At 37.9% G+C, this 21652-nt stretch overlaps 2 protein-coding genes across 2 annotated transcripts in view; one reads left to right on the top strand and one right to left on the bottom strand.

Annotated features, from left to right (window-relative positions):
• The window catches only part of LOC114683972 (zinc finger protein 420-like), a 593185-nt gene that overhangs the window by 95521 nt on the left and 476012 nt on the right, over positions 1-21652 (bottom strand). The gene's annotated exons all lie outside the window — the stretch shown is intronic.
• Positions 499-19806, top strand: LOC114683979 (zinc finger protein OZF-like). Its single transcript, XM_028858377.2, has 6 exons — positions 499-692; positions 2377-2542; positions 13169-13222; positions 15103-15188; positions 16766-16892; positions 17950-19806. Exons 2-6 carry the CDS (start codon positions 2506-2508, stop codon positions 19338-19340), a joined length of 1695 nt encoding a protein of 564 aa, XP_028714210.1. The 5' UTR covers positions 499-692; positions 2377-2505; the 3' UTR covers positions 19341-19806.

The following is a 21652-nucleotide window of genomic DNA, read 5'->3' on the forward strand; positions in this document are numbered from 1 at the left end:
GGGGATACAGATATGGTTTATGTTTTGAGCCAAGGGTGTTTTATCTTACTTTTAATTTGTTTTGGGGATGGGGCTTTAGCAACAGAATTTAAGGTGTTTGTTTTCTTTTTGCTGTGTGTTTTAACCCAGGAAGCTTGTATTCCAAGATGAGAACTTAGGCGGGATAACTTGTATCTGATGGGGTCAGAGCACAGGGTCAGAGGTCGGGGTTCAGTGTCCTCCTGGATGCAGTTCTGGTCCAGGCTGGCAGCGAGCATGTGGGGAGGCTGTGCAGAGCGGGTGCAGGGCAGCCTGACAGCTGGATCTGTGTGGAAGGCAGCCTGAGATGGAGTGGAGGGACGGGTCCATGATGGGGGCGACACCTGCCTGATCATTGGCCTTTGGTAGAAAATAAACAGTGGCCTGGATAACTTCGATAACAAAGTAAGAAAAAGACCGGGAGCTTGGCGTGTTGGAGGAAGTACGTAAGCGGAACTGGGATTTATTGGGCGGGACTAGGGACAGGAAATTTCACCGTTCCCTGATGGACTCCTGAACTCAGTTTTCCGGAACTACGTGAGGAAGACCCGGCCGGGTATTCGGGACCTGAAATCTCCCGGGAGCCGCAGTCGCCGCGCGGGGCGGCCTGGGAAAGTCACCAGTCAGCAGCGCAGTGGCGGGAACCGCAGCCCGGCGGCCCTGGAACCTCCCAGGTCAGAGGAGCTGCGGGGCTGGGACACGGGAGGGAGGGACCGGGGGTGCGAGCAGTTTCTCTGATGTTCATAAGGAAGCCGGCTCTGAAATTCTGCTGTGGATGTCTTTCCCTTGTCGGTGAGGTTGAGATCCTATGAAGTGGGGTTTATCGTGATTTTTTTCTTTTATGGTTGCCAGAATGTTTTCACCACATAATCTTGTAGAGCATCTGCAGTGTCTGTAGTTTGCAAACGGGGTTTCTTTGATACTGTACCAGTTACAACGCTCCTAGAATTGAAATTCACCTGTGCTTTTCTAACTTCCCTGTGTTGTGAGTTTACACGTGCTTATTACACGGGTTGGCGGGTGGTTCTGACGGGTAGATCCAAGGCTGGTGAAAGACAGAGAGGCCATACAGACAGTGCTCAGTGACAAGTTTTTTGTTGTTGTTGTTGTTTTGGTGAGGAGGGAGAGAAAGAGGGAAAGACAGAGATGGTAGGCGGGGGACGGGGTTGGAGAGGTGCGCACCTCCAGTGAGGAAAGCAGAGGAGAAGAGACGGAAATGGGCAGAGTTCTGCCTTAAAAATAGGCTTTTAAGTCAGAGCATAGGGTGTAGCCAAAGTGTGGGATCAGAATATTAACACTCTGGTGCACTACTTTCGCATTAGAGTAGCTTTTGGCCCGAGGAATAGGCTTCACCAGAGAACTTTGTAGATATTAGTCATATGAGGAACCTTTGTAGATTTGATTGAATCAGAAAATATATGGTATAAAGCACCACAGTTATGATTGCAAATATTAACAATTACTGAGCAAAGTTTTACTTGCCATTAATTTTCCTGAGATGTATGCACTCTGTTGTAAATACAGAATTCCGAAATATGTCTTCATGTGTTTAGTTGTTGATGTTACACCTTAGGTCTGAATGAAAAATGAGGACAGACTGCTCCAAGATGTAGTTGAGGAAAGGTTTATTATAGGTATGAGGGAGAAAATAGCCAGAGGCATCTGATAGGGCCTATAATGAACTGGTCCATGAGAGGGGAGAGAGAAGTGAAGACTGGAGAGAGGTGGAGGCCAAGGAATCTGGAACCTAGAGGCCAAAAGAGCACCTAGCAAAAAAAAAAAAAACCTGTCCGCTTTGATATGATAATGGACACTTCAGTTAGCCATTTGTCATGAGTTTTTTGCTCTCTGATAAGGTCCAGGCAAGCTCAGTATACATGCTGTGAGAAGACCACACTATTTTTATAGATAGAAAATTCATTAAGATTAACACAAAATTAGAAAGTGCCTTTTGAATAATTATGTTGGGACACCTACATCAGAAAAATGTCTCCTTGTTCTAGAAATGCAGTCTGTCCATGCACATGTGACAGAACTGTTGTTTTTTATTTCCTGGTCTGTTGACATTCAGTGCTGTGACTGTGGACTTCTTGTAGGAGGAGTGGGAATGTCTTGACCCTGCTCTCAGGGCTGTTTTCAGAGATCTCCTCTTGGAGAAGTACAGCAGTCTGGTTCTGAGGGTCAGAGTAATTTTCTTGCAGTCTCCCTTGCTCCCTCTCAGGGTTCTTGGACAGACCACTCTGCATGTGTGTGAGGTGTGTGTGTGAATGAAGTTTCACATCCCATAAAGTGAGATCCTCAGAGAAAAAGAGCCATTTTTCCTGATATTTTCTCTCCTTCATGTTTATCCTTTGGCAGGTGTTACCTTCTTTTGTTTTTGTTTTATGAAAGTTCCCAGTGGTTTTTTGAAGAATCCCTTTCCCATATACAAGTCTCACATTGCTCAGTCAGTCCTGCTCACCTGTGGAGCAGAACAAAGAGCCCTGGATGATGAAGAGAGAGGAGACAGTAGCAAAGGATCCAGGTATGCCAGAAGGATTGAGGAAGGGTGGGGTAGATGTCAAATGATAGTAGGAACAGGACGTGAAATTGGGTTTTGGCAGATTCTATTTTGTTAATGATTTTGGAAAATATCACTGAAAAAAGAAATACTAGATGTTGTAATATGGATTTCCCATTATTGGCTATGTAGTAAGCAGTCAATTGTTCTCAGTATTTGAAAAATTATGAGTCTCTGACCTGAGTGTTGCCCATTGAAAACAAAGTTTCTTTGACCAGGCTGAAAGCAGCACCCTGAATATGAGTGTGAACTGAGCCATTTAAAGGCAGGTTGAGTTATTTGTACATGTAGCCAATATCAGAAGCGGATGCCTGCCGAGCCCTTGTGACCTTCCTTATCATTGGCTCTTGGCCAGGTTCCCAGTCCATCCATGTATTTCTTTCTGTGGAGCTTGCTTTATAATGAGCCAGAAAACCTTCTAGTACCCATAGAAGAGTCTTTCCTCTATGACACCTGTGGGCATGCCTTGCTTGATAGATTGTGATTATTGCACACAGGATCCAAATCTGATTATGGCCATTGATACCTCTGCCCCGTGTCCCATCCTGCATGGTTTTTTTTGACAATATGAATGTTATGACAAGGGAGATTAATATATCTGTAGACAGTGTGAGTGATCTGATCTGAGCTTTCCCAAGAAGGTACACTTGCTTTCTGACTCTCCTATATTGTCCTCTTTAAATTTTTCTCTGTCTTTCTTGAGTTTATATACACTGATTCATTGTGTTGAGTTAGTCCTGATTCAAGTGGAATAATTCAATTTGTTCTTTTGTACTGTTTGGTTTACCTTTGTGTCTATTCATCTTTATTATGCTGAGGTATGTTCTCCTGGTCTCACATTCTTGAGAACTTTGTACTAAGCCAATGTCATATTTTACCACTGGGCTTTGATGTATCTGTTGAAGTAGTTATTATTCTTCTCTCACTGAGTCCACATATTTGGTATTTTACTTTGATTGATTTGTAAGTCTTGCATTCTTGTTGTGAACTCAGCTTTCCTTCCATTTCTTGTAATTCAGAGAGAATATCTGTGTCTGCATCGATTCCATCAACTCTTCTGTTTTTTTTTTTTTGTCTGCTTTTTTTTTTTTTTTCACATGTATTTTGGGTTCATCTACTTTGAGTGTCAAGGTAGAGCCAACTCTTTATGATGACTTTCTAGCATTCATTTTCCTTGTGTTTTATTTACTGGTCTCCTTTTGGCATTAGCGTAAGGTTTGTCTAGAGGAAAGGAGAATTCTGTGCTGAATCTGTCCTATCCTCCTACACTGTTAGAGGAAGCGCTTACTGCTTCAGTCTCAGCTCTGCTTAAAATGTGTTTTACTTTTGTAACAAAGGAGGTCGATTATTCATTTGTTTCTTAGGAATTCTTCACTTCTTCAGTTCTGCTTGATTTGTGTATGGCTTTCCACAACACTGCATAAGGTAACACTGACATTATTGTCATACATTTCAGTGTCCCCTTTCCAGCCCCGGTTCTAATACATATGGATTCCTTTTTTAGTTTTGATTAGGTGAACAATGCTTTGCCATTGTTTAGTCTCTTCACGGAAACAAATCTGCCATGTTGAATCACTGAATTATCTTTTGAGTCTCTATTTCATTAATTTCTATATAACCTTACTACCATCTTTCTGCATAATATTTCATATTGACTTGTTCTGCTTGTAAGCCTTCAGACACATAATTATGGACAAATGTCTTTTATAACCAGTGCCTCTTGTTGCCAAACATTTCTCAATGTGGCTTTATCACTCCACTTCTGTGTGATTGCCTTTTATGAGCTGGCATGTACCCCAAAACAGAAAAAGTATCCTCCATGTTCCATGAATTCTGTCTTACTGTTCATTGGTTTAAGCTTCCACAGTAGCTAATTAAGGAACAATAAACCGAATGCTAGAGAGGTGGATCAACTGTTAAGGACACTTGTTGCTTTTGCAGGTTCCAGGTTCAGTTCCATGTATCTTCCCTGCAATTTACTTCCCTTCTGGAACTCAGAAGGAGCCCTGTGGCTTCTTCTGGCTGCTACAGGTTCTGCAACATGAGGTGCACAGACCTACATGCAGGCAAAGACACCCATGCAAATAACATAAATAAACCTTAAAAATGAAAGTAAATTGATCAGGAGGTATTACAAAAGGACTTAAAGCAACAGTCTAGGGAAGAAGTTGGGGGTGTCACTATTTGTGAGAGTAAATGTGGAGCCTGGATACGAACCGGGATTGCTGACACCTCACATCAATAAGTCAGGAATGATCCCTGTGTAGGATAAATAAATAAAGTTGTTTGTGTTTATGGACAGATTTTATTATATTGGTTATATAGTTAGAAACACAGCAGTAACTTTGGAAAGGATCTGCTATTATTGTGGAAGAATTTATAACATCAGAAAATGATGTCACCCAGCATTCCATCAACAGAGACGTTTGTGATGGAAGGAAAGTGAATTGTATCAAACAGTTTTCTTATTCTAAGATGTCAGCACAGGCCCCAGATCTCTGTTCTAGCTGATCATTTTGTTGTGATGTAGAAAAGTCATATTCCCACTCCAAATAGTTCATGATCACAAAAAAGACTCTGCATTTGCATTAGTGAAATAAGTTGGATTAAGACGTGTATGGTCACATGAAACAAATTCTTCCATGTTCCTGTGTGAAGTGCACTGAAACCAAACACACTGAGTAACATTGTCACTGCCACACTCCAGTGCTATGGTTTGCATTTGGTCTTCTAAGGTCCTGAAGGTCATGAATGGTGCTCTCCGAGGAGAGTTGGCCGCACGTGGTGCTCTTCATTGGAGCTTTCGATGTTGTTGCATTTCACTTTCATCTCCACACAGCCATCAAATTCTGTGTTGCTGCTGTGAATTTCTCTGACCTTCTCTTGGAACCACCTTCAGAGAGGACATATCCCCATTCTGTTGCTGCTTATCAGGTCATCCCCCATTTGTTATTTAAAAGTAATGAATTCTCCATGTGTCCTCTGGTTTCTCCTGGGTAGGAGTAGTGGAGATGTTGAGTGATGTCCCTTTCCTTCCTCAAAGCTGAGGATTTCTCTCCTGTTTCCTGTATTGTATCTTTCAGAGTTCTATTTTGTTGTCTTTGTATTGCTTTTTTTAAGGCTATTTTATTTTGGTTTTTCAAGATAGGGTTTTTTTGTGTAGTCTTGGCTGTCCTGGGACTCACCCTGTAGACTGGGCTGGCTTTGAACTCACAGGGATCTGCCTGCCTCTGCCTCCCAAGTGCTGGGATTAAAGGTGTGTACCACTAGAGCCAGACTGTCTTTGTATTGCTTTAATGCTCCTTTTATACTATGAATTTCCTCACTTCATTTACTTCTTATTCTTCTTCCTTAGCTCATTGAGTATCTTCTAAATTCCTCAAGGAATTTATAAATACCTATATTTGATTTCTGGAGATTTTTTTAGTTCTTTTTATTCATCTTTGTTTTTGAAAATTCTGTTGATTGTTGTTTGTATTTGTGCACGATGCCTATGGAGCCCCGAGGTAGTCACCAAACCCATGGCAAAGGAGTTAGGCAAAATCATAAGTTACCCCTAGGTTTACATTTCTGGTGGCTTTCATGATGGAGTCAGTATATAACAGTGCAACTTCTATTTTTTGAGAATGTTAGAATAGAATCAAGTGAGACGCAACTGCAGACAGGATTGATTCAGTGTCAATATTGTAGCAAGTCTAACAGTTATAGAATTTGGAAGCAAAGTTTTGCTCATCATAACTTCACCATCTGAGATATGACACTGAGGTGCTATTTGATAACACATTATCTTTTTTTTTTGTTCGAGACAGTTTCTCTGTTATTCGCCTTTCTAGCTCACTTGGTAGCCACTGCTCGACTCACAAGATCCCTGGCTCTCCCGAGTGCTATTAAGCGTCCACACACACATTATTCTTAAACTACATTTAAACTTCAGATGTACATCTGAGTGTTCCTTAAACGTTTGTTGACTCTGAGGCTATTGTCATTTCGATTTATAGAAACAGAAAATTCAATACAGACTGTGATTATTTTAGAAAGTATCTTTTATTGTTTTGTTTTGTTTTGAGACAGGGTTTCTCTGTATAGCCTTGGCTGTCCTAGAACTCTTTCTGTAGGCCAGGCTGGCGTTGTACTCACAGAGATCTGCCTGCCTATGCCTCTTGAGTGCTGGGAATAAAAGGATGCCTCACCACCGTCTAGCAGAAAGTATCTTTTATTAAAATTGTATTTCACATTTATTTTATGTGAGTATATTTGCATATGTGATATGTATGCCTCCTGCCTGTAGAATTTAGAATTGAGCATTGGATTCCATGGAACTAGCGTTAAAATCTGTTGTGTAGTTTCATGAGGGTGTAAGGAACTAAACTGAGTTTTGCCGCATTCTGTTTCAATAGAAATGGTTCTGGAATATTCTGCTGTAAATCATCTCATGATTATCCTATTGTACACATTACTGACTTTTCTATGTAATAATTAATACTTGGAGAAAATATAATTTATTTGACTGTGCATATGTCTGATGTCCTTATTTCATTCCTGTCACAGTTTTTGTGTTCATATCAATATTATATAAATTTCATTACTTTCATTTGCACATACTGTGAAATTATGAAAATTATTGCCTCAAAGTTTGTTTCCTGATCTCCTAACTGTGATGGTTCCTTTATATTCTGTTCATTTTGTAGTCTGTTTACTCATTTTCTGATAAAATGCTAGAAGGACTCTGATAAGAATTTCTTAGTATCTCTGCAGAGTATTAAACTGTCAGTATTGTCTTCTAATTGATTTTACCTGTTGTTTCTCAAAGCTTTCCAAAGCAGCAGAAATTTAGTTTATTTGTTTGACCTATGATTTTTTTTTTTTTTTTGATTGAGTGAGCCAGCTCCTTAGCCTTGTACTGAATGAAACTTTAATGCTTGTCTTATACTTGCTGTATCCTGGTGGACAAGCTCTCCATTGAGTTTTATTAGGCTTACAGAATTGTTCATTTCTTGTTTAGGGGTTCCTTAGATTTCTATCTCTAGATTGCAGTGTTCACATCCTGCCTCATCCTCATTATTTCCTGTGCCATTTGCTGGAGTTCATTTGCCCTTCGGGTGGCTTGTTCCTGTCCTCTTTGAGTTCAGGTTCTTGTTTCCTCTTTATGTCCCTTGACTTTGTGGAAATGATTTTGAATTGTATTTTGAGTTCTGTATCTCGAATTTCATTCAAACTACATTCCTTAGGGAGCACTGATGAACTACTGGTCAAAGATTTCTCACATTCCCTGCATGTGTAAAGCTTCTCTTATGTATGCATTGTCTGATGTGTCCTAAGATGTTGTTTCTGGATAAATTCTTTGCAACATTTACTACATTTGTGGGTGTTCTCTCCTGTATGAATATTCTGATGCTTTCTAATACCTGAGCAGCAAATGAAGGACTTGCCATAATCAGGAAATTTGTAAGTTTCTCTCCAGCTTGGATTCTGTAATGTCTTTTCAAGTCTGATGAATGATAACAGTACTTTCCACATTCTGTACATTTGTCAGGATTTTTCCGTAATGCATCTTGTTATGTACTTTGAATTGTGACAGATGTGAAAAAGGCTTACTATATTCTGTACATTTATAAGGTTTCTCCTCTGTATGAGTTCCTTTCTGTCTACTGAGGTTTGAGTATATCTTGAAACATTTCTACATTTCTGGCATTGCTGTGGTTACTTTCCTCTGTGGTTTCGTTTCAGTGTGTGTTTCTTTTTAGAGTCAAAATATTGATCATTCTCTGTGATTTTGTGTTTTTGCTTTCTTGTGTAGATTTGTAGGATTTGACTAAGGCTAGAACACAAATTTAAACATTTTACACAGTCTTTGTATTTGAAAAGTTCTTCTCTAATGTTCCCACTTTCATGGCTGTTTAGGTTTGATTTTCAGAGATAGAAGCATCTCTGTGGTTTCCAAATCTGTACTTGTTGGAGTTTTCTGCAATATCACTTGTGTTTGAAAATGTACAATGGAAGGATTCATAAGTTATTTTGCCAAGCTCATTACAGTTGTAAGACTTCTCTCAGATATTCATGTGCTGATGCACAATATGCTTTGCACTTGATCCAGGACCTTTTTCTATTTAACACACATGTGATTGTTGTCTGGAAAATTAGCACAATTAAGGATAATAGGTATTGATGCATAAGTAACAGATTTAATAACTGCTGTTTCCTTAAGAAAAGTTAGTTAGCCATTTCTAGGAATAGAGTTCTCATCAAGAGGCTCTTTGTGTTTCATTCTCCTTAAATGTAAGCTCAGAAGAACCTCCGCTCAACCCTAAAGGAACAGTGATAAACTTCTCATTCTTAGCTAAACTGCACATCTTGTAGAAAGTCAGTTAAGTAATTGAGCAATAATGAATTCTGAGAAAGGAGCTCTCTGAAGGATCATATGAAAGAAATTTCTCTGTTTTTTTGTTGTGTATGCTTTTGAGACACAGCCATTATATATAGCATTGGTCAGCAAAGAACTGTTTAACTAGCCTAGGTTGTCATGGAACTCACCAAATCCTCTTGCTTCAGCCTAGTGTTATGATTAAAATCATGCTGTCCCAGGACTAAATACAGAGACCATATCTCAAAAAACAACTAAACAAAACAATAATGTACTCACAAGCAAAAGTTCTTCACTAATCTAAAAGCTCTCCATTTTTAAAATTAGAAATAGAATAATCCAATAGTAAAAAAGAACATTCCAATTACTATGTATACTGCAATGCACTTTCTTGCTCTGAATATTCAATTTTCTTTGAAGTTCTCATTAAAATCTAGATAAGAGGGCTGGAGAGATCAGGTAGTATACAGCATTGGTTATTCTTCCAGAGAACACAGAACATGTAAAGGAAGAACCATGGAAAGGTCATGTTTCAGTGAAGCAGGAAATTTGAAGAACTGTCCTGCCTTGTATTGGCAAAGTTCATCAGTTGCTTTTTCTTCTGTGTCCTTCAGAATATGGAGCAGACTCTTCTGTGAAGTAGGAATTTTGAAGGATGGTCCTGCCTTGTTTTAGCAAAGTTCAACAGAATTTTTTCTGTGTGTTTTGCATGTCTAGTCTACACAGCACATTGCCTGCAGTCAAAGGCAAGAACAGTTTATTTGTCCAGTGGCTAACCTTGCAACCATGAAAGCAAACTCAACAAGGAGTTTCTTAGATGCCTATCATCTCTCAAGTAAATTGGTACTGCCAGGAGCACATGTATCTTATTGTCATGAAAAACCTTAGGTTAACAAAACATTTTAAATGCCATATTCTGTAGGTCTTTGAAGTGTTTGATGATTATGTATCTATCTAAAATATAAACTATGAAAAAATATAATTTATTAGACTGTGCATGTCTATAGTGACATCCACATCCAGTGCATATATCATTTGTGTTTTCATATAAATATAAATGGTTTTCTTCACTTAAGTTTTAGCATGTTATAAAATTAGGAAAATAGGTACCACTAGGTTTATATCCAGATCTTCTACCTTTGGTGTTTTGGGTAGATTCTTTAGATTCTATTCTTTTAATGTTCACTTTTCCCATTTCCTAAAATGATGCCATAAGGACTTTGATAAGAATTGCTTAGAGTTTTAAATTGTGTATTGTTTTCCACAGAGTTTTAAATTTGTCTTACTTGTCATCCTATTGATGTCACCTGTTGTCAATCTTTAAGCAATACAGTTGTTTTTATTGCATTTATTTTAATAGCTTTTGAACCGTTGTTTTGCACTTTTGAAAGTTTTTGAACTCTGTGCTGTCTCAAAATTTCATATTAACTTAACATTATTTTTCCTATTTTGCAAAAATTCCCCATTCCTGTTTAAATGAATTGCTTAAAATTCTTACCTAACATAAAGTCCCTTTTCAATTTAGTTTCCATATTTTAGTGAGGATATGAAAGCTGTGTGTCACTGTTCACATGTAATATGTGTATTTTCTTTTTTTATTCACATGCATGTTTGTCACTGAGTAGTTCAATTTTGCAAGAATGTACTATAGTCATTTCTTATAGTAGTTACTATAACCACATAGTATAGTTAAATCTTATGAGAATTTTTGCTTATGTGATTATTGAAGATGCTGTATGCTGACCTGCATGGTGGCTGCAGTAATTTGGATTCCTACAGACACAATGCCTCTGAGTTCTTTTTTGTGCATTTTCTACAGAATTTGTCACTATAGAGTAATTTGAATGTGAACATTGACTTGGCAGAGAAGGAGTGTAGTGCATGTTAGGTGTACATATTTTTAAAAGATTGATTTTCTTATTTCATTTATTTATTTATTTTATTTTTTTCTCATACATTACAACCTGACCATAGTTTCCCCTTCCTCCAGTTTTCCCAGTCCCACACCACCTGCCCTTTCCCCCAGATTTACTTTTCCATTTTCTTAAAAAATAAAATCACAGGCCTCCAAGGGATATCAACCAAATACAGCTTATCAAGTTAAAATAAGACTAGGCACAAACTCTCCTATCAAAGCTGCAGAATGCAAACCAGTAGGAGGAAATGTGTCCCAAGAGAAGGCAAAAGAGTTAGAGATACCTCCTCAAATTATATCCCACAAGAACAACCAAACTGCACAACCGTAACATATGCATAAGACCTAGCTCAGTTCTTAAAAACAATGACATCATGAAATTTGCAGGTAAATAGTTGGAACTAGAAAAATTCAGCCCAAGATAGAGATATCCCACAAGAATACCAAACTTCACAACTATAACATATGCATAGGACCTAGCTCAGACCCGTACAGGGTCAGTGACTTTTGCTTCAGTCTCTGTGATCCCCTATGAGCTGTGCTTAGTTGATTCTATGGGCTTTGTTCTACTGTGTCCTTGACACCCCCTCCACCCCCAGGCTCCTAAAATCTTTCCTTCCTCTTTTGCAGAGGTTCCCTGCCTCCTCCTAATGTTTGGCTGTGGGTCTGTCAGTTTCCAGCAGTTGCTGTATGTTATCTGTCTAGTGACAGACTAGGCACTGATCAATGAGTAAAGCCGAATGTCATTGGGAATCATGCCACGAACTAACTTATTTGTTTGTTTGCTTGTTCATTCATTTGTTTATTTATGCCAGTTGTATTTGGTTTAATTTGAGGTCGCTGGGCTATCCCGCCTCTGGTTCCCAGCCCTCCAGGCAGTGTCAGATATGGGCCCCCTCTCATGACATTGGCCTCCAGTTGGACCAGTCTTTGGTTGGACTCCCACAAGTTTTGCACCACCATTGCCCCAGTACATCATGCAGGCAGGATAGATTGTAGGTTGGTGGTTTCTCGATTACTAGGAGTCTTCGATAGGATCACTCTTGTAGATTCCAGGGAGTTTCCACTGTACTAGGTTTTCACATTGCCCACAAATCCCCGTATTCCAGTCATCTCTCACAGTACTTATTTTCCCCCACCCCCACCTGATCCTTCTTGTTTGCCTCCCACCTGTCCCTAGTTCACCTGAAAAATCTATTTTCCTTTCTGGGAGAGCCATGTGTTCCCCTTTGATCCCCCTTTGAGGCCTCTGGGTCTGTGGACTGTAGAATGATTATCCTTTACTTAACAGCCAGTGTCTACTAATAAGTGAATACATACCATGTTTGTGTTTCTGGGTCCAGGTTACCTCACTCAGGATGATTTTTTTTCTAGTTCCAACTATTTACCTGCAAATGTCATGATTTCATTGTTTTTAAGAACTGAACAATTGCCGGGTGGTTGTGTTGCATGCCTTTAATCCTAGCACTTGGTAGGCAGAGGCAGACAGATCTTGAGTTAGAGGCCAGCCTGATCTACAGAGCAAGTTCCAGGACAGGCCCCAAAGCTACACAGAGAAAACCTGTCTTGAAAAACAAAAACAAAAAAACAAAATGAACAAACCAATAAAAACAAAACAAGGAGAGAGAGAGAGAGAGAGAGAGAGAGAGAGAGAGAGAGAGAGAGAAGAGAGAAGAGAGAAGAACCACATTCAATAGTTTGCTGCACTGATGCAGTAAGCCAGATCAAGCTGATTTGAAAAAAAAGTTAACAGGTTTATTTGAGCAAAGTGACTCCCAGGCAGGTTCTCTAATCCCAGAGATGGAGGTCGGAGAAGCCATGCCCACAACAAAAGCAGGGAAACTTTAGGTTGTAGACAAGGGGTGATGATGTGTCCACCACAAGCTGAGTTTTGCCCAAGTATGCTCGAGAGGTGAGCACATTAGGCAAGGACTTTGCTGGCTGTCAGCCTTGGGAGTAAGCTGTAGTAGCAGCCAAGAATTCAGAACTGGGCTTTTTGGAACCTTTCCTTTGTTCAGAGACTCTGAGTGGGTGTGGTTTGGAGAGAAAGAAGACAGGAATCGGGCTTTCTTGATTATTCAGAGGTAAGCTGAACACTCTATGCTTATCAACTGGACTCTTGCCCTTAATGGCCTAAGGCTCTGGATCTGTATTTTATGCTTTTCATCCTTGGGGTCAGGTGTGCCCAGTTGGTAAATTCCTGTATGCAGGCAGAATCATCATGCTGTATGGTTTCGTCGTGGATAATTTTTCAAAGAATTATTTTGTTTTATAGAGACTGCATTAGCATACATTTTTTTGTCCTTCTCCAAAGCCCACACAAATTTTCATAAAGGAAGAGGCATAAGGAAACTCCCAAAACATGTCAGTGAGAGTCATCAAAAATGAAAGTTAAAAAAGTGCTGGAGAATTAGGGTCGCATTGTTTTAATGGAGCAACTTTGTCAAGCAGCAGTGATTGCCATGCCGTCTATGCCATACTATCATAACATATGAAGTAATGATACCTTGATTTCTTTCTTTTCAAGTTGCTTCTCCATGATCTATTTCAGTTGTTTTACCACTACACCTAGAACATCTAGTCCTATTTTGAACTGATAGGGAGGGAATGGAGAGCCTTGTCTTATTCCTGATTTTAGTGTAATTGCTTTGAGTTTCTATCTAATTTCATGTTAACTATAGGCTTGCTGTAAATTGCCTTTATGTTTAAGTAGATCTCTTGTATCTCTAATTCTCTAATACTTTTGTCATGAAGTGGTATTGGATTTTGTCAAAGGATTTTTAAGTATCTAATGATATTGTCATGTGTTTTTGGTTTTTTCCCCTTTCAGTTAGTTTATCTGGTGGGTTGATTACATTGACAGAGTTTCATATGTTGAACCATCCCTGCATCTCTGCATTGGAGCCAACTTGATCATGGTGGATGATCTTTTTGATGTGTTCTTAGATTTGGTTTGCAAGTATTTTATTGAGCATTTTTGTATCTATATTCCTGTGGAAAATTGGTTTGTAATTTTCTTTCATTGTTGACTCTTTGTGTGATTTCAGTTTAATGGCAACTGTGGTCTCATAAAATGAATTTGGCACTGTTCTTTCTGTTTCTATTTTGTGTAGTAGTTAGAGGAGTATTTGTATTAGCACTTTTTTGAGTGTCTGGGCGAATTCAGTGCTAAAACCATATGGCCCTGGGCTTTTTGGTTGGGAGATTTGTAATGATTGCATCTATTTCCTTTGGGGGTATAGGTTTATTTAAATTGTAAGTCCAGATTTAACTTTGGTAAGTGGTATCTACTGAGAAAACCAGCCAGTTCTTTTAGTTTCTAATTATTGGACTATAAGTTTTTAAACAATGACTCAGTGATTCTTTGGATTTCCTTCGTCCTGTTGATATGTCCCCCTTCTCGTTTTTAAAGAGTGCCTTACATTTTTACAGTGATAATGATGGTTTTTTTTTTTTGTTGTTGTTGTTGTTATTCACATTTCTCTAGCTCACTCTCATGGTACTTGAATCAATAAGACTGGGGAGAATGCATCTTCCTCTCCTTATAGTTTTCCTGCAAATACTGTTCTTCTTTTCTCTGACAGACCTGCCCATTACTGTATTGAGCTGTATTCCATTTCTTTTGTTTCCTTTAGACGTTTATCATAAAATTTGTTGAAGTTTGTCAAATGACATTTCAGTTTTTACTGGAATTTTCTTATCAGAGGGATTTGATATTATGTAAATTCATTCATTCCTTTATTCTTTATTTCTAGTATTCTTGGTGGTAAAATTGCTAGTATTAATTTATCTCCTTCTAGGTAGAAATTATAGTTTACTGGTTTTGTTTGTTGGATATAGTCTAGTTCATCACAGCTCTCTATTTGTTGATTTCTCATGTAAAATGCTTTAATTGCTGTGTCATCATGGCTAATTTCACTCTGATTTTCTATGTATACATTGCCTCTAATTGTGATCTGCAGTGCTGCTTAGGTGCATGACCTTTGTTATTTCATAAACTTCCTTCATGTGCCCTTGCTTCTCCATTAATTTTAGGAGCTGATATTTTTGGGTGCAATGATAAGGTTCATAGTCATTTTCTTTCTCCATGCTTAATTATATCCTTCTGTACTCTACTGTCTATAGAAATGTGAAAAGGTTTTGGTATCATTTTGATTTTGGGGTCTTTTTATGTGGCTTTGCATTGTTCATAAAACAGTTGTATTAATTTTAGCTTTGTATTTTTGATACCTTGATGTGAAATTTCAGCAAGAATTCCAGATTTTGTTCCAGAGGTAGAAACTCAGAGAAGAGCAACAAGAAGAATGAATGCTTCTCTGATAAATGCTCCTGAGGTCAGTGTCATCTTTACATCTTTTGAATTTTTTTTTTTATTATTGAAACCATTTAAGACTTTAATTCTCTACCTCTGGTAATGTTATTTAAAGTATTTGTTTTCTATGATTTATCTTCTTTTATTCCCTCTGGTAATCAAGAGTAAGTATGTAGATCTTTCACATACATAGCACAGCCTTTTCTCCTTATATTTTCATTCCATGTTTTACTTTGAGGATATAAATTTTCATAGACTGAAGACCTGCCATTATGAAAGAGAATATATTGCAAGTGACACTCAAAGAATATATTGATGGCCAGTGTCTACATAGGATAGACTGTGTCCTTTTGTGTCAACATGGACATGCAAATACATGGACTTTTTTGATGACATCACTGAGCAATTTATGGAAAAGTAGAATTAGAAGAGATTCACTGTCTTGAATCCAGTAGTAAATATATCAGCAACCTAGAGAGTATGGATAATGGAAGGAATAAGTGCCTTGCTTCTTCCATAAAATTGATGTATCTGATCACATGCAAAATGTAGTATCCTAGTTTCCACCTTTTATATCTTGGTTTTAGAAAGGGTACAGCATTGGACCTATGCCTCATGATCTCAATTGACCATGTTAGAATATAGTATGATGTGGCCCAGCTACAGATAGGATCAGTACAGTGTCTGTAGTTGTAGAATTTGGAAGCACAGTTCAGTTTTGCTCATCATAAGTTAATCATCTGAGATTTACCCTGGGAATCTTATTTGATCTTAATACATACTTCATAAAGGTAAATTCCTACATATAGACCTCACATGTATGTTATATTCCCTAAAATTTTGCTGATTGTGATACTATTAATGTCATCTTATTTTCACAGAGATAGAAAATACAGTATTGACTATGACCATTTTATTCTTATACTATAATTAAACTTCAGTTTTATTTTATGTATGTGAGTATAATTGAACATATGAGCATGTGCTATGTATGTATAGTTCAGAAGTGAGTATGGGATCCTATGGTTAAAATCTGTGGTTAAAATCTGTAGTGCCACCAGGGTGATAAGAACCAAACTACATTTTAAAGGACTAAAAGTCATTACAGAATCTGAAAGCAGAGACTATTTTCAGATATAGTGATTGGCAAATCCTTTATCTGCTGCTTAGATCTTAGGAAATATCAGCAAATTCATGAAGGATAGAGACCTAAAGATTGGAAACCATGCTGAGTGGTAGTGGCGCACACCTTTAATCCCAACACTGGGGAGGCAGAGGCAGGCGGATCTCTGTGAGTTAGAGGCCAGCCTGGGCTACAGAGTGAGTTCCAGAACAGGTGCCAAAGCTACACAGAGAAACCCATTCTTGAAAAACCAAAAAGAATGGAAACCATGTAATAAGTCTTTCATTACATTTTCTGTGGAAGAGAAGCAGTGAATAACCTTTAACACATTTCTGCAGCCCTGCTAGAAAACTTTGTCTTCGAACAATTTCCATGCCTCATGTATGTCACAGAAGTGTCTCTAATTCTTTAAGCTCTTTTACCTAAGAATGCATGTTGTACAGCAGCAATGGTATATAGGTATTTTTCTATTGCAGAGTCTGTTAACATTCAGGGATGTAGCTGTGGATCTCTCGAAGGAAGAATGGGAATGTCTAGATTGTGCCCAGAGGGCTTTGTACATGGATGTAATGTTGGAGAATTACAACAATCTAGTCTTTGTAGGTAAGAATGCTCTTCTCTAGAATTCCTGATTTAATATTTATTTACAGACTTTGTTTATATGTAATCTCTCTGACCTTTCTAGACACTCCCAGAAATAAGGAAAACTCTGGTTATCAACATAGCTTTTTCATGGTGCCTCCTTTACATTTTTCTCTGTTCTATAGATGCATAAACAATGCTATATTCTGTGTGATCTCTCCATTCCTCCTGCCTAGTTTTTAAAGAAAACTTCAAAGTTCAAAGACAATTGAATATTCAGAACATGGAAATATATTGCAGTACACACAATAATTGGAATATTGTGATTGTACTATTATATTTAACTATTCATCAATTTCTGATATTTATAGTTAAGGAACTTTTAAGTAAAAATTGACCTCTTAAGCCGGGCGGTGGTGGCACACTCCTTTAATCCCAGCACTCGGGAGGCAGAGCCAGGCGGATCTCTGTGAGTTCCAGGCCAGCCTGGGCTACCAAGTGAGTTCCAGGAAAGGCACAAAGCTACACAGAGAAACCCTGTCTCAAAAAACAAGCAAACAAACAAAATTGACCTCTTTATAGTTTCCATGGGTTTTTGTTTGTTTTGTTCTTTCAGTTTTTGAGATGTGTTCTCTGTTTAGCCCCAGAAAGCATGATTTGAATCCTAGCTGTACATATTCAGAAGCAAAAAAGATACGTTGTTCTCTATCCTTACCCAGATTTACATAATGCGTTCCTAGCTGACCAAAGCTATCCAGTGTGGCTGTGTCTCAAAAACATATACAGGAAAATAGATAAACATTTTTCATTTGATCCTTCAGGGTACTCCTCTAATTACTGCTTGATCACAGTTTAGATAAGAAGGAGAAAGCCACAGTTGGTCCTTTTAGTTTGATCTGGGTCAGACAGGTGTTCGGAGCATCCATTTTAATGATGTGAGATGGAATAGACCTCTGGTGAGAGCTCTGTCCCTGAGAATTGGAAGTTTATATGTGATAGAAAACTTAAGGTAAATCAGTCATTAAATCTTTTACTCATGCTTTAATTCCTGTTTTCCCTCATTGTGGCAATTTTCCAGGTCAAAATCAAAGAGTCCACACAGGAAAGAAAGAACACAAAAACACAGAGTTTGATAAATCTTTTGACTCTCAACATAAACTCACAATGAAACGAACCAATAGTGGAAAGAAACCCCACCAAAGCCGGAAATGTGGAAACTGCTTCAAGACAGACTCAAGTCTTAGTAGACATCAGAGAGTTCATACTAGACAGAAACCCTATAAATGTACAAAATGTAGTAAATCCTTTACACGCTTATCACAACTCGAAGTACATTGCAAATTCCATTGTGGTGAAAAATCCTACAAATGTACAGACTATCCTAAGTGTTTTTACCAGAAATCAGAATTAAGAAGACATTTGCATCAGAAAATTTGTACTGGAAAGAAACCTTATGGATCTGGTGAATGTGATAAATCCTTTACCCAGAAAATGAATCTTAGAGCTCATCAGAGAAATCATACCGGACAGAAGCCTTATAAATGCAATAAATGTGACAAATCTTTTATCAGGATATTCAGTCTTAGAATTCATCAGAGAAGTCATACAGGAGACAACCCTTACAAATGTAGTGAATGTGAGAAATCCTTTACTCGGAAAGACAATCTTAGAACTCATCAAAGAGTGCATACAGGAGAAACACCTTACAAATGCAGTGAATGTGATAAATCCTTTACCCAAAGAGGCAATTTTAGTACTCACCAGAGACTGCATACAAGAGAGAAACTTTATAAATGTATTGAATGTGACAAATTTTTTACCGCTGCCTCGCATCTTAGAACTCATCAGAGGATTCATACAGGAGAAAAACCTTACAAATGCAGTGAATGTGATAAATCCTTTACCCAAAGAGGCAGTCTTAATACTCACCAGCGAATGCATACAGGAGAGAAACCTTACAAATGTATTGAATGTGATAAATCCTTCACCCATAGAGGCAGTCTATGTACTCATCAGAGACTGCATACAAGAGAGAAACTTTACAAATGTGTTGAATGCGACAAATTTTTTACTACTGCCTCATCTCTTAGAACTCATCAGAGAATTCACACAGGAGAAAAACCTTACAAATGCAGTGAATGTGATAAATCCTTTACCCAAAGAGGCAGTCTTAGTAATCATCAGAGACTACATACAGGGGAGAAACCTTACAAATGTATTGAATGTGGTAAATCCTTTACCCATAGAGTCAGTCTTAGCACTCATCAGAGACTGCATACAGGAGAGAAACCTTACAAATGTATTGAATGTGACAAATCCTTTACCCAAAGAGGCAGTCTTACAACTCATCAGAAAATGCATACAGGAGAGAAACCTTACAAATGTATTGAATATGATAAATCCTTTACCCAAAGAGGCAGTCTTAGTACTCAGAGACTGAATACAAGAGAGAATTTACAAACGTATTGAATGTGGTAAATCCTTTACCCAAAGAGGTAGTCTTAGTACTTATCAAAGAATGCATACAGAAGAGAAACCTTACAAATGTATTGAATGTGACAAATCCTTTACCGATGCCTCAAATCTTAGAACTCATCAGAGAATTCATACAGGAGAGAAACCTTACAAATGCAGTGAATGTGATAAATCCTTTAACCCAAAGAGGCAGTCTTAGTACTCATCAAAGAGTGCATATAGGAGAGAACCTTAAAAATGTAGTGAATGTGACATCCTTATCCAAAAGGGTCATCTTAGAATTCATTAGAGAATTCATCCATACAGGAAAGAACCCTTATAAATCTAATGAATATTACAAATCCTTTAGCAAGAAAGGCCATCTTAGACCTCAGCAGAGAATCTATACAGGAGAGAAACCTTACCAATGTAGTGAATGTAACAGACCCTTTATCAGTTGCTCAGACCGTAGAAATCATCAGAGAATCCATAAAAGAGAGAAACCCTACATATATATTGGATGTGAAAAGTCTTTTACATGTGCCCCCCTCTCTTAGAAGAAATTAGAGTGTTTATACACAAAGAAACCTTACAACATATTATATGCAAGAAATCTTTGCCAAATAATCATCCTAGAACATATCTAAGTATTTATACAATAGAGAAAGTTTACTATGTACTATATGAAGAAAAGTCTTTACTGTCTCTCAAGTCTAATTATCAACATAAGAAAGTTATGAAAGTTTTTCAGTAATGTTCAAATCTTAGAATACACCAAGAATTTATATTGAGGAAAATTCTGAAGATGTTTTGTTTAAATGTAGGAAAATTTTCATTACAACTTTTTGTACTTATGCAACCATACATGCTTCATAATGAAGATAAAACACAGAAACCTAGAGAATGTGCTGTTATGTAGCAGTTTCTTTGAGACTGAAGGCATGTGTCTTGTATAGGAACACCTCAAAAATCTTCAAGAAATCCCTGAAACTGACAGGATTCAGTATACTTAAATCAAATGAAGAAACTCAGATCCTAGTCCTTGAATAGGATTTGTCAAAATGATCCACCAAGATAGGATGCTTTTTAAGTAGTACATATGCTTACAGATGTGCAGTGTGCTCCTGTTATTCTGTATGTTTATGCTGTATCCCATGCTGGGATAGAACTTCATGATAACAACTGTTTTTGAGTCCCTGTGTTCCAGAAAGCAACTACTTCCCGATATTCGTTGTATTAACCCTAATAAAGCTCATTGATTCAACAGGGTTGACTTGGTTCTCTTTTCAGTTCCCTGTTGTGAGTAGTTGCACATGTATGTTGCATCTCCCCAGTAAAAGTGTCTTACTAAACATGTGCTTAAACAGTTGTTTCCCCAAACCTGCTGTACAGCAGAAAATAGATATCAGAAAGCATTTGAGTTACTAAAGTAGGTTAGATTGTATTTGTTCACTGCTCTAGATTCAGTGCCATAATAGTACTTTGTTAAGTTAAAAGTGCTCCACACAGATAGAATGTAAAGCCTTGGGGTGTTGTATGACATATTTGTGTGTTCTGACAAATAAAGCTTACCTGGAGATCAAATGGTGGAGCTAGCCACTAGTTACCCATAAGAGCCTGGCAGTGGAGGCTCATGTCTTCAATCCTAGCACTTGCGATCAGTACTTTAATCTCAGCTCTAGGGAGGTGGAGACAGGATCCCTTCTCCCCCTTTAAGTCAGAAGATTTGGAGAGGTAAGAAGTGACTATGGATGCTTTGATTCTCTGATTTTTCAGCTTTTGTCCTAATATCTGTCTCTGTGTTTTTATTATTAAGATGAATTAGTTTCACAGCTACATGGAGAGCCTAAGAGAAAAGGCTGTTGTCTTCCTTGAATTCAAGGAGGATTGAGATATAGGACTTTAAAAGAACAAATAAAATATAGCTACAAACTGGATAAATAAAAATCATCCAACCTAGGCTGTTTCCTTACATGACTTTGAACTTCCAACATGATTCAACCAAACTCCAGTCACCCTCAAAATAAGGCTACCGGTGGCCTAATACTATACAACATTGTGGTGTTCTCCTGTCCTGCTGTACCTTAAAATTCCATTCTACATGCCCCAGGGAATAAATTGAATTTCAATTCTTTTTGTTAAATCATTTAATCAATGCTAATATTATATATGTCCCTGAAAATTCATCATGGAACATAAGTCATTAAGAAAGCGTTACAAAGGACTCATTTTTTAGCTTAATGTCAGGGATCAGTCAATCTGTATAAATCATGGAACTATGAAGATTTTAAGAGAAAAACCTATGAACTAGACACAATATCCATGCT

The sequence above is a fragment of the Peromyscus leucopus genome, chromosome 1, assembly GCF_004664715.2.
Source record: "Peromyscus leucopus breed LL Stock chromosome 1, UCI_PerLeu_2.1, whole genome shotgun sequence".
NCBI lineage: Eukaryota > Metazoa > Chordata > Mammalia > Rodentia > Cricetidae > Peromyscus > Peromyscus leucopus.

Excerpts from the sequence above, each read along its gene's own strand:
- LOC114683979 (XM_028858377.2), top strand. The coding sequence starts at position 2,506 with ATGATGAAGAGAGAGGAGACAGTAGCAAAGGATCCAG. Across the intron at positions 13,223-15,102 it reads GAAACTCCCAAAACATGTCA|CAAGAATTCCAGATTTTGTT; the intron begins GTGAGAGTCATC and ends GTGAAATTTCAG. Across the intron at positions 16,893-17,949 it reads CAACAATCTAGTCTTTGTAG|GTCAAAATCAAAGAGTCCAC; the intron begins GTAAGAATGCTC and ends GCAATTTTCCAG.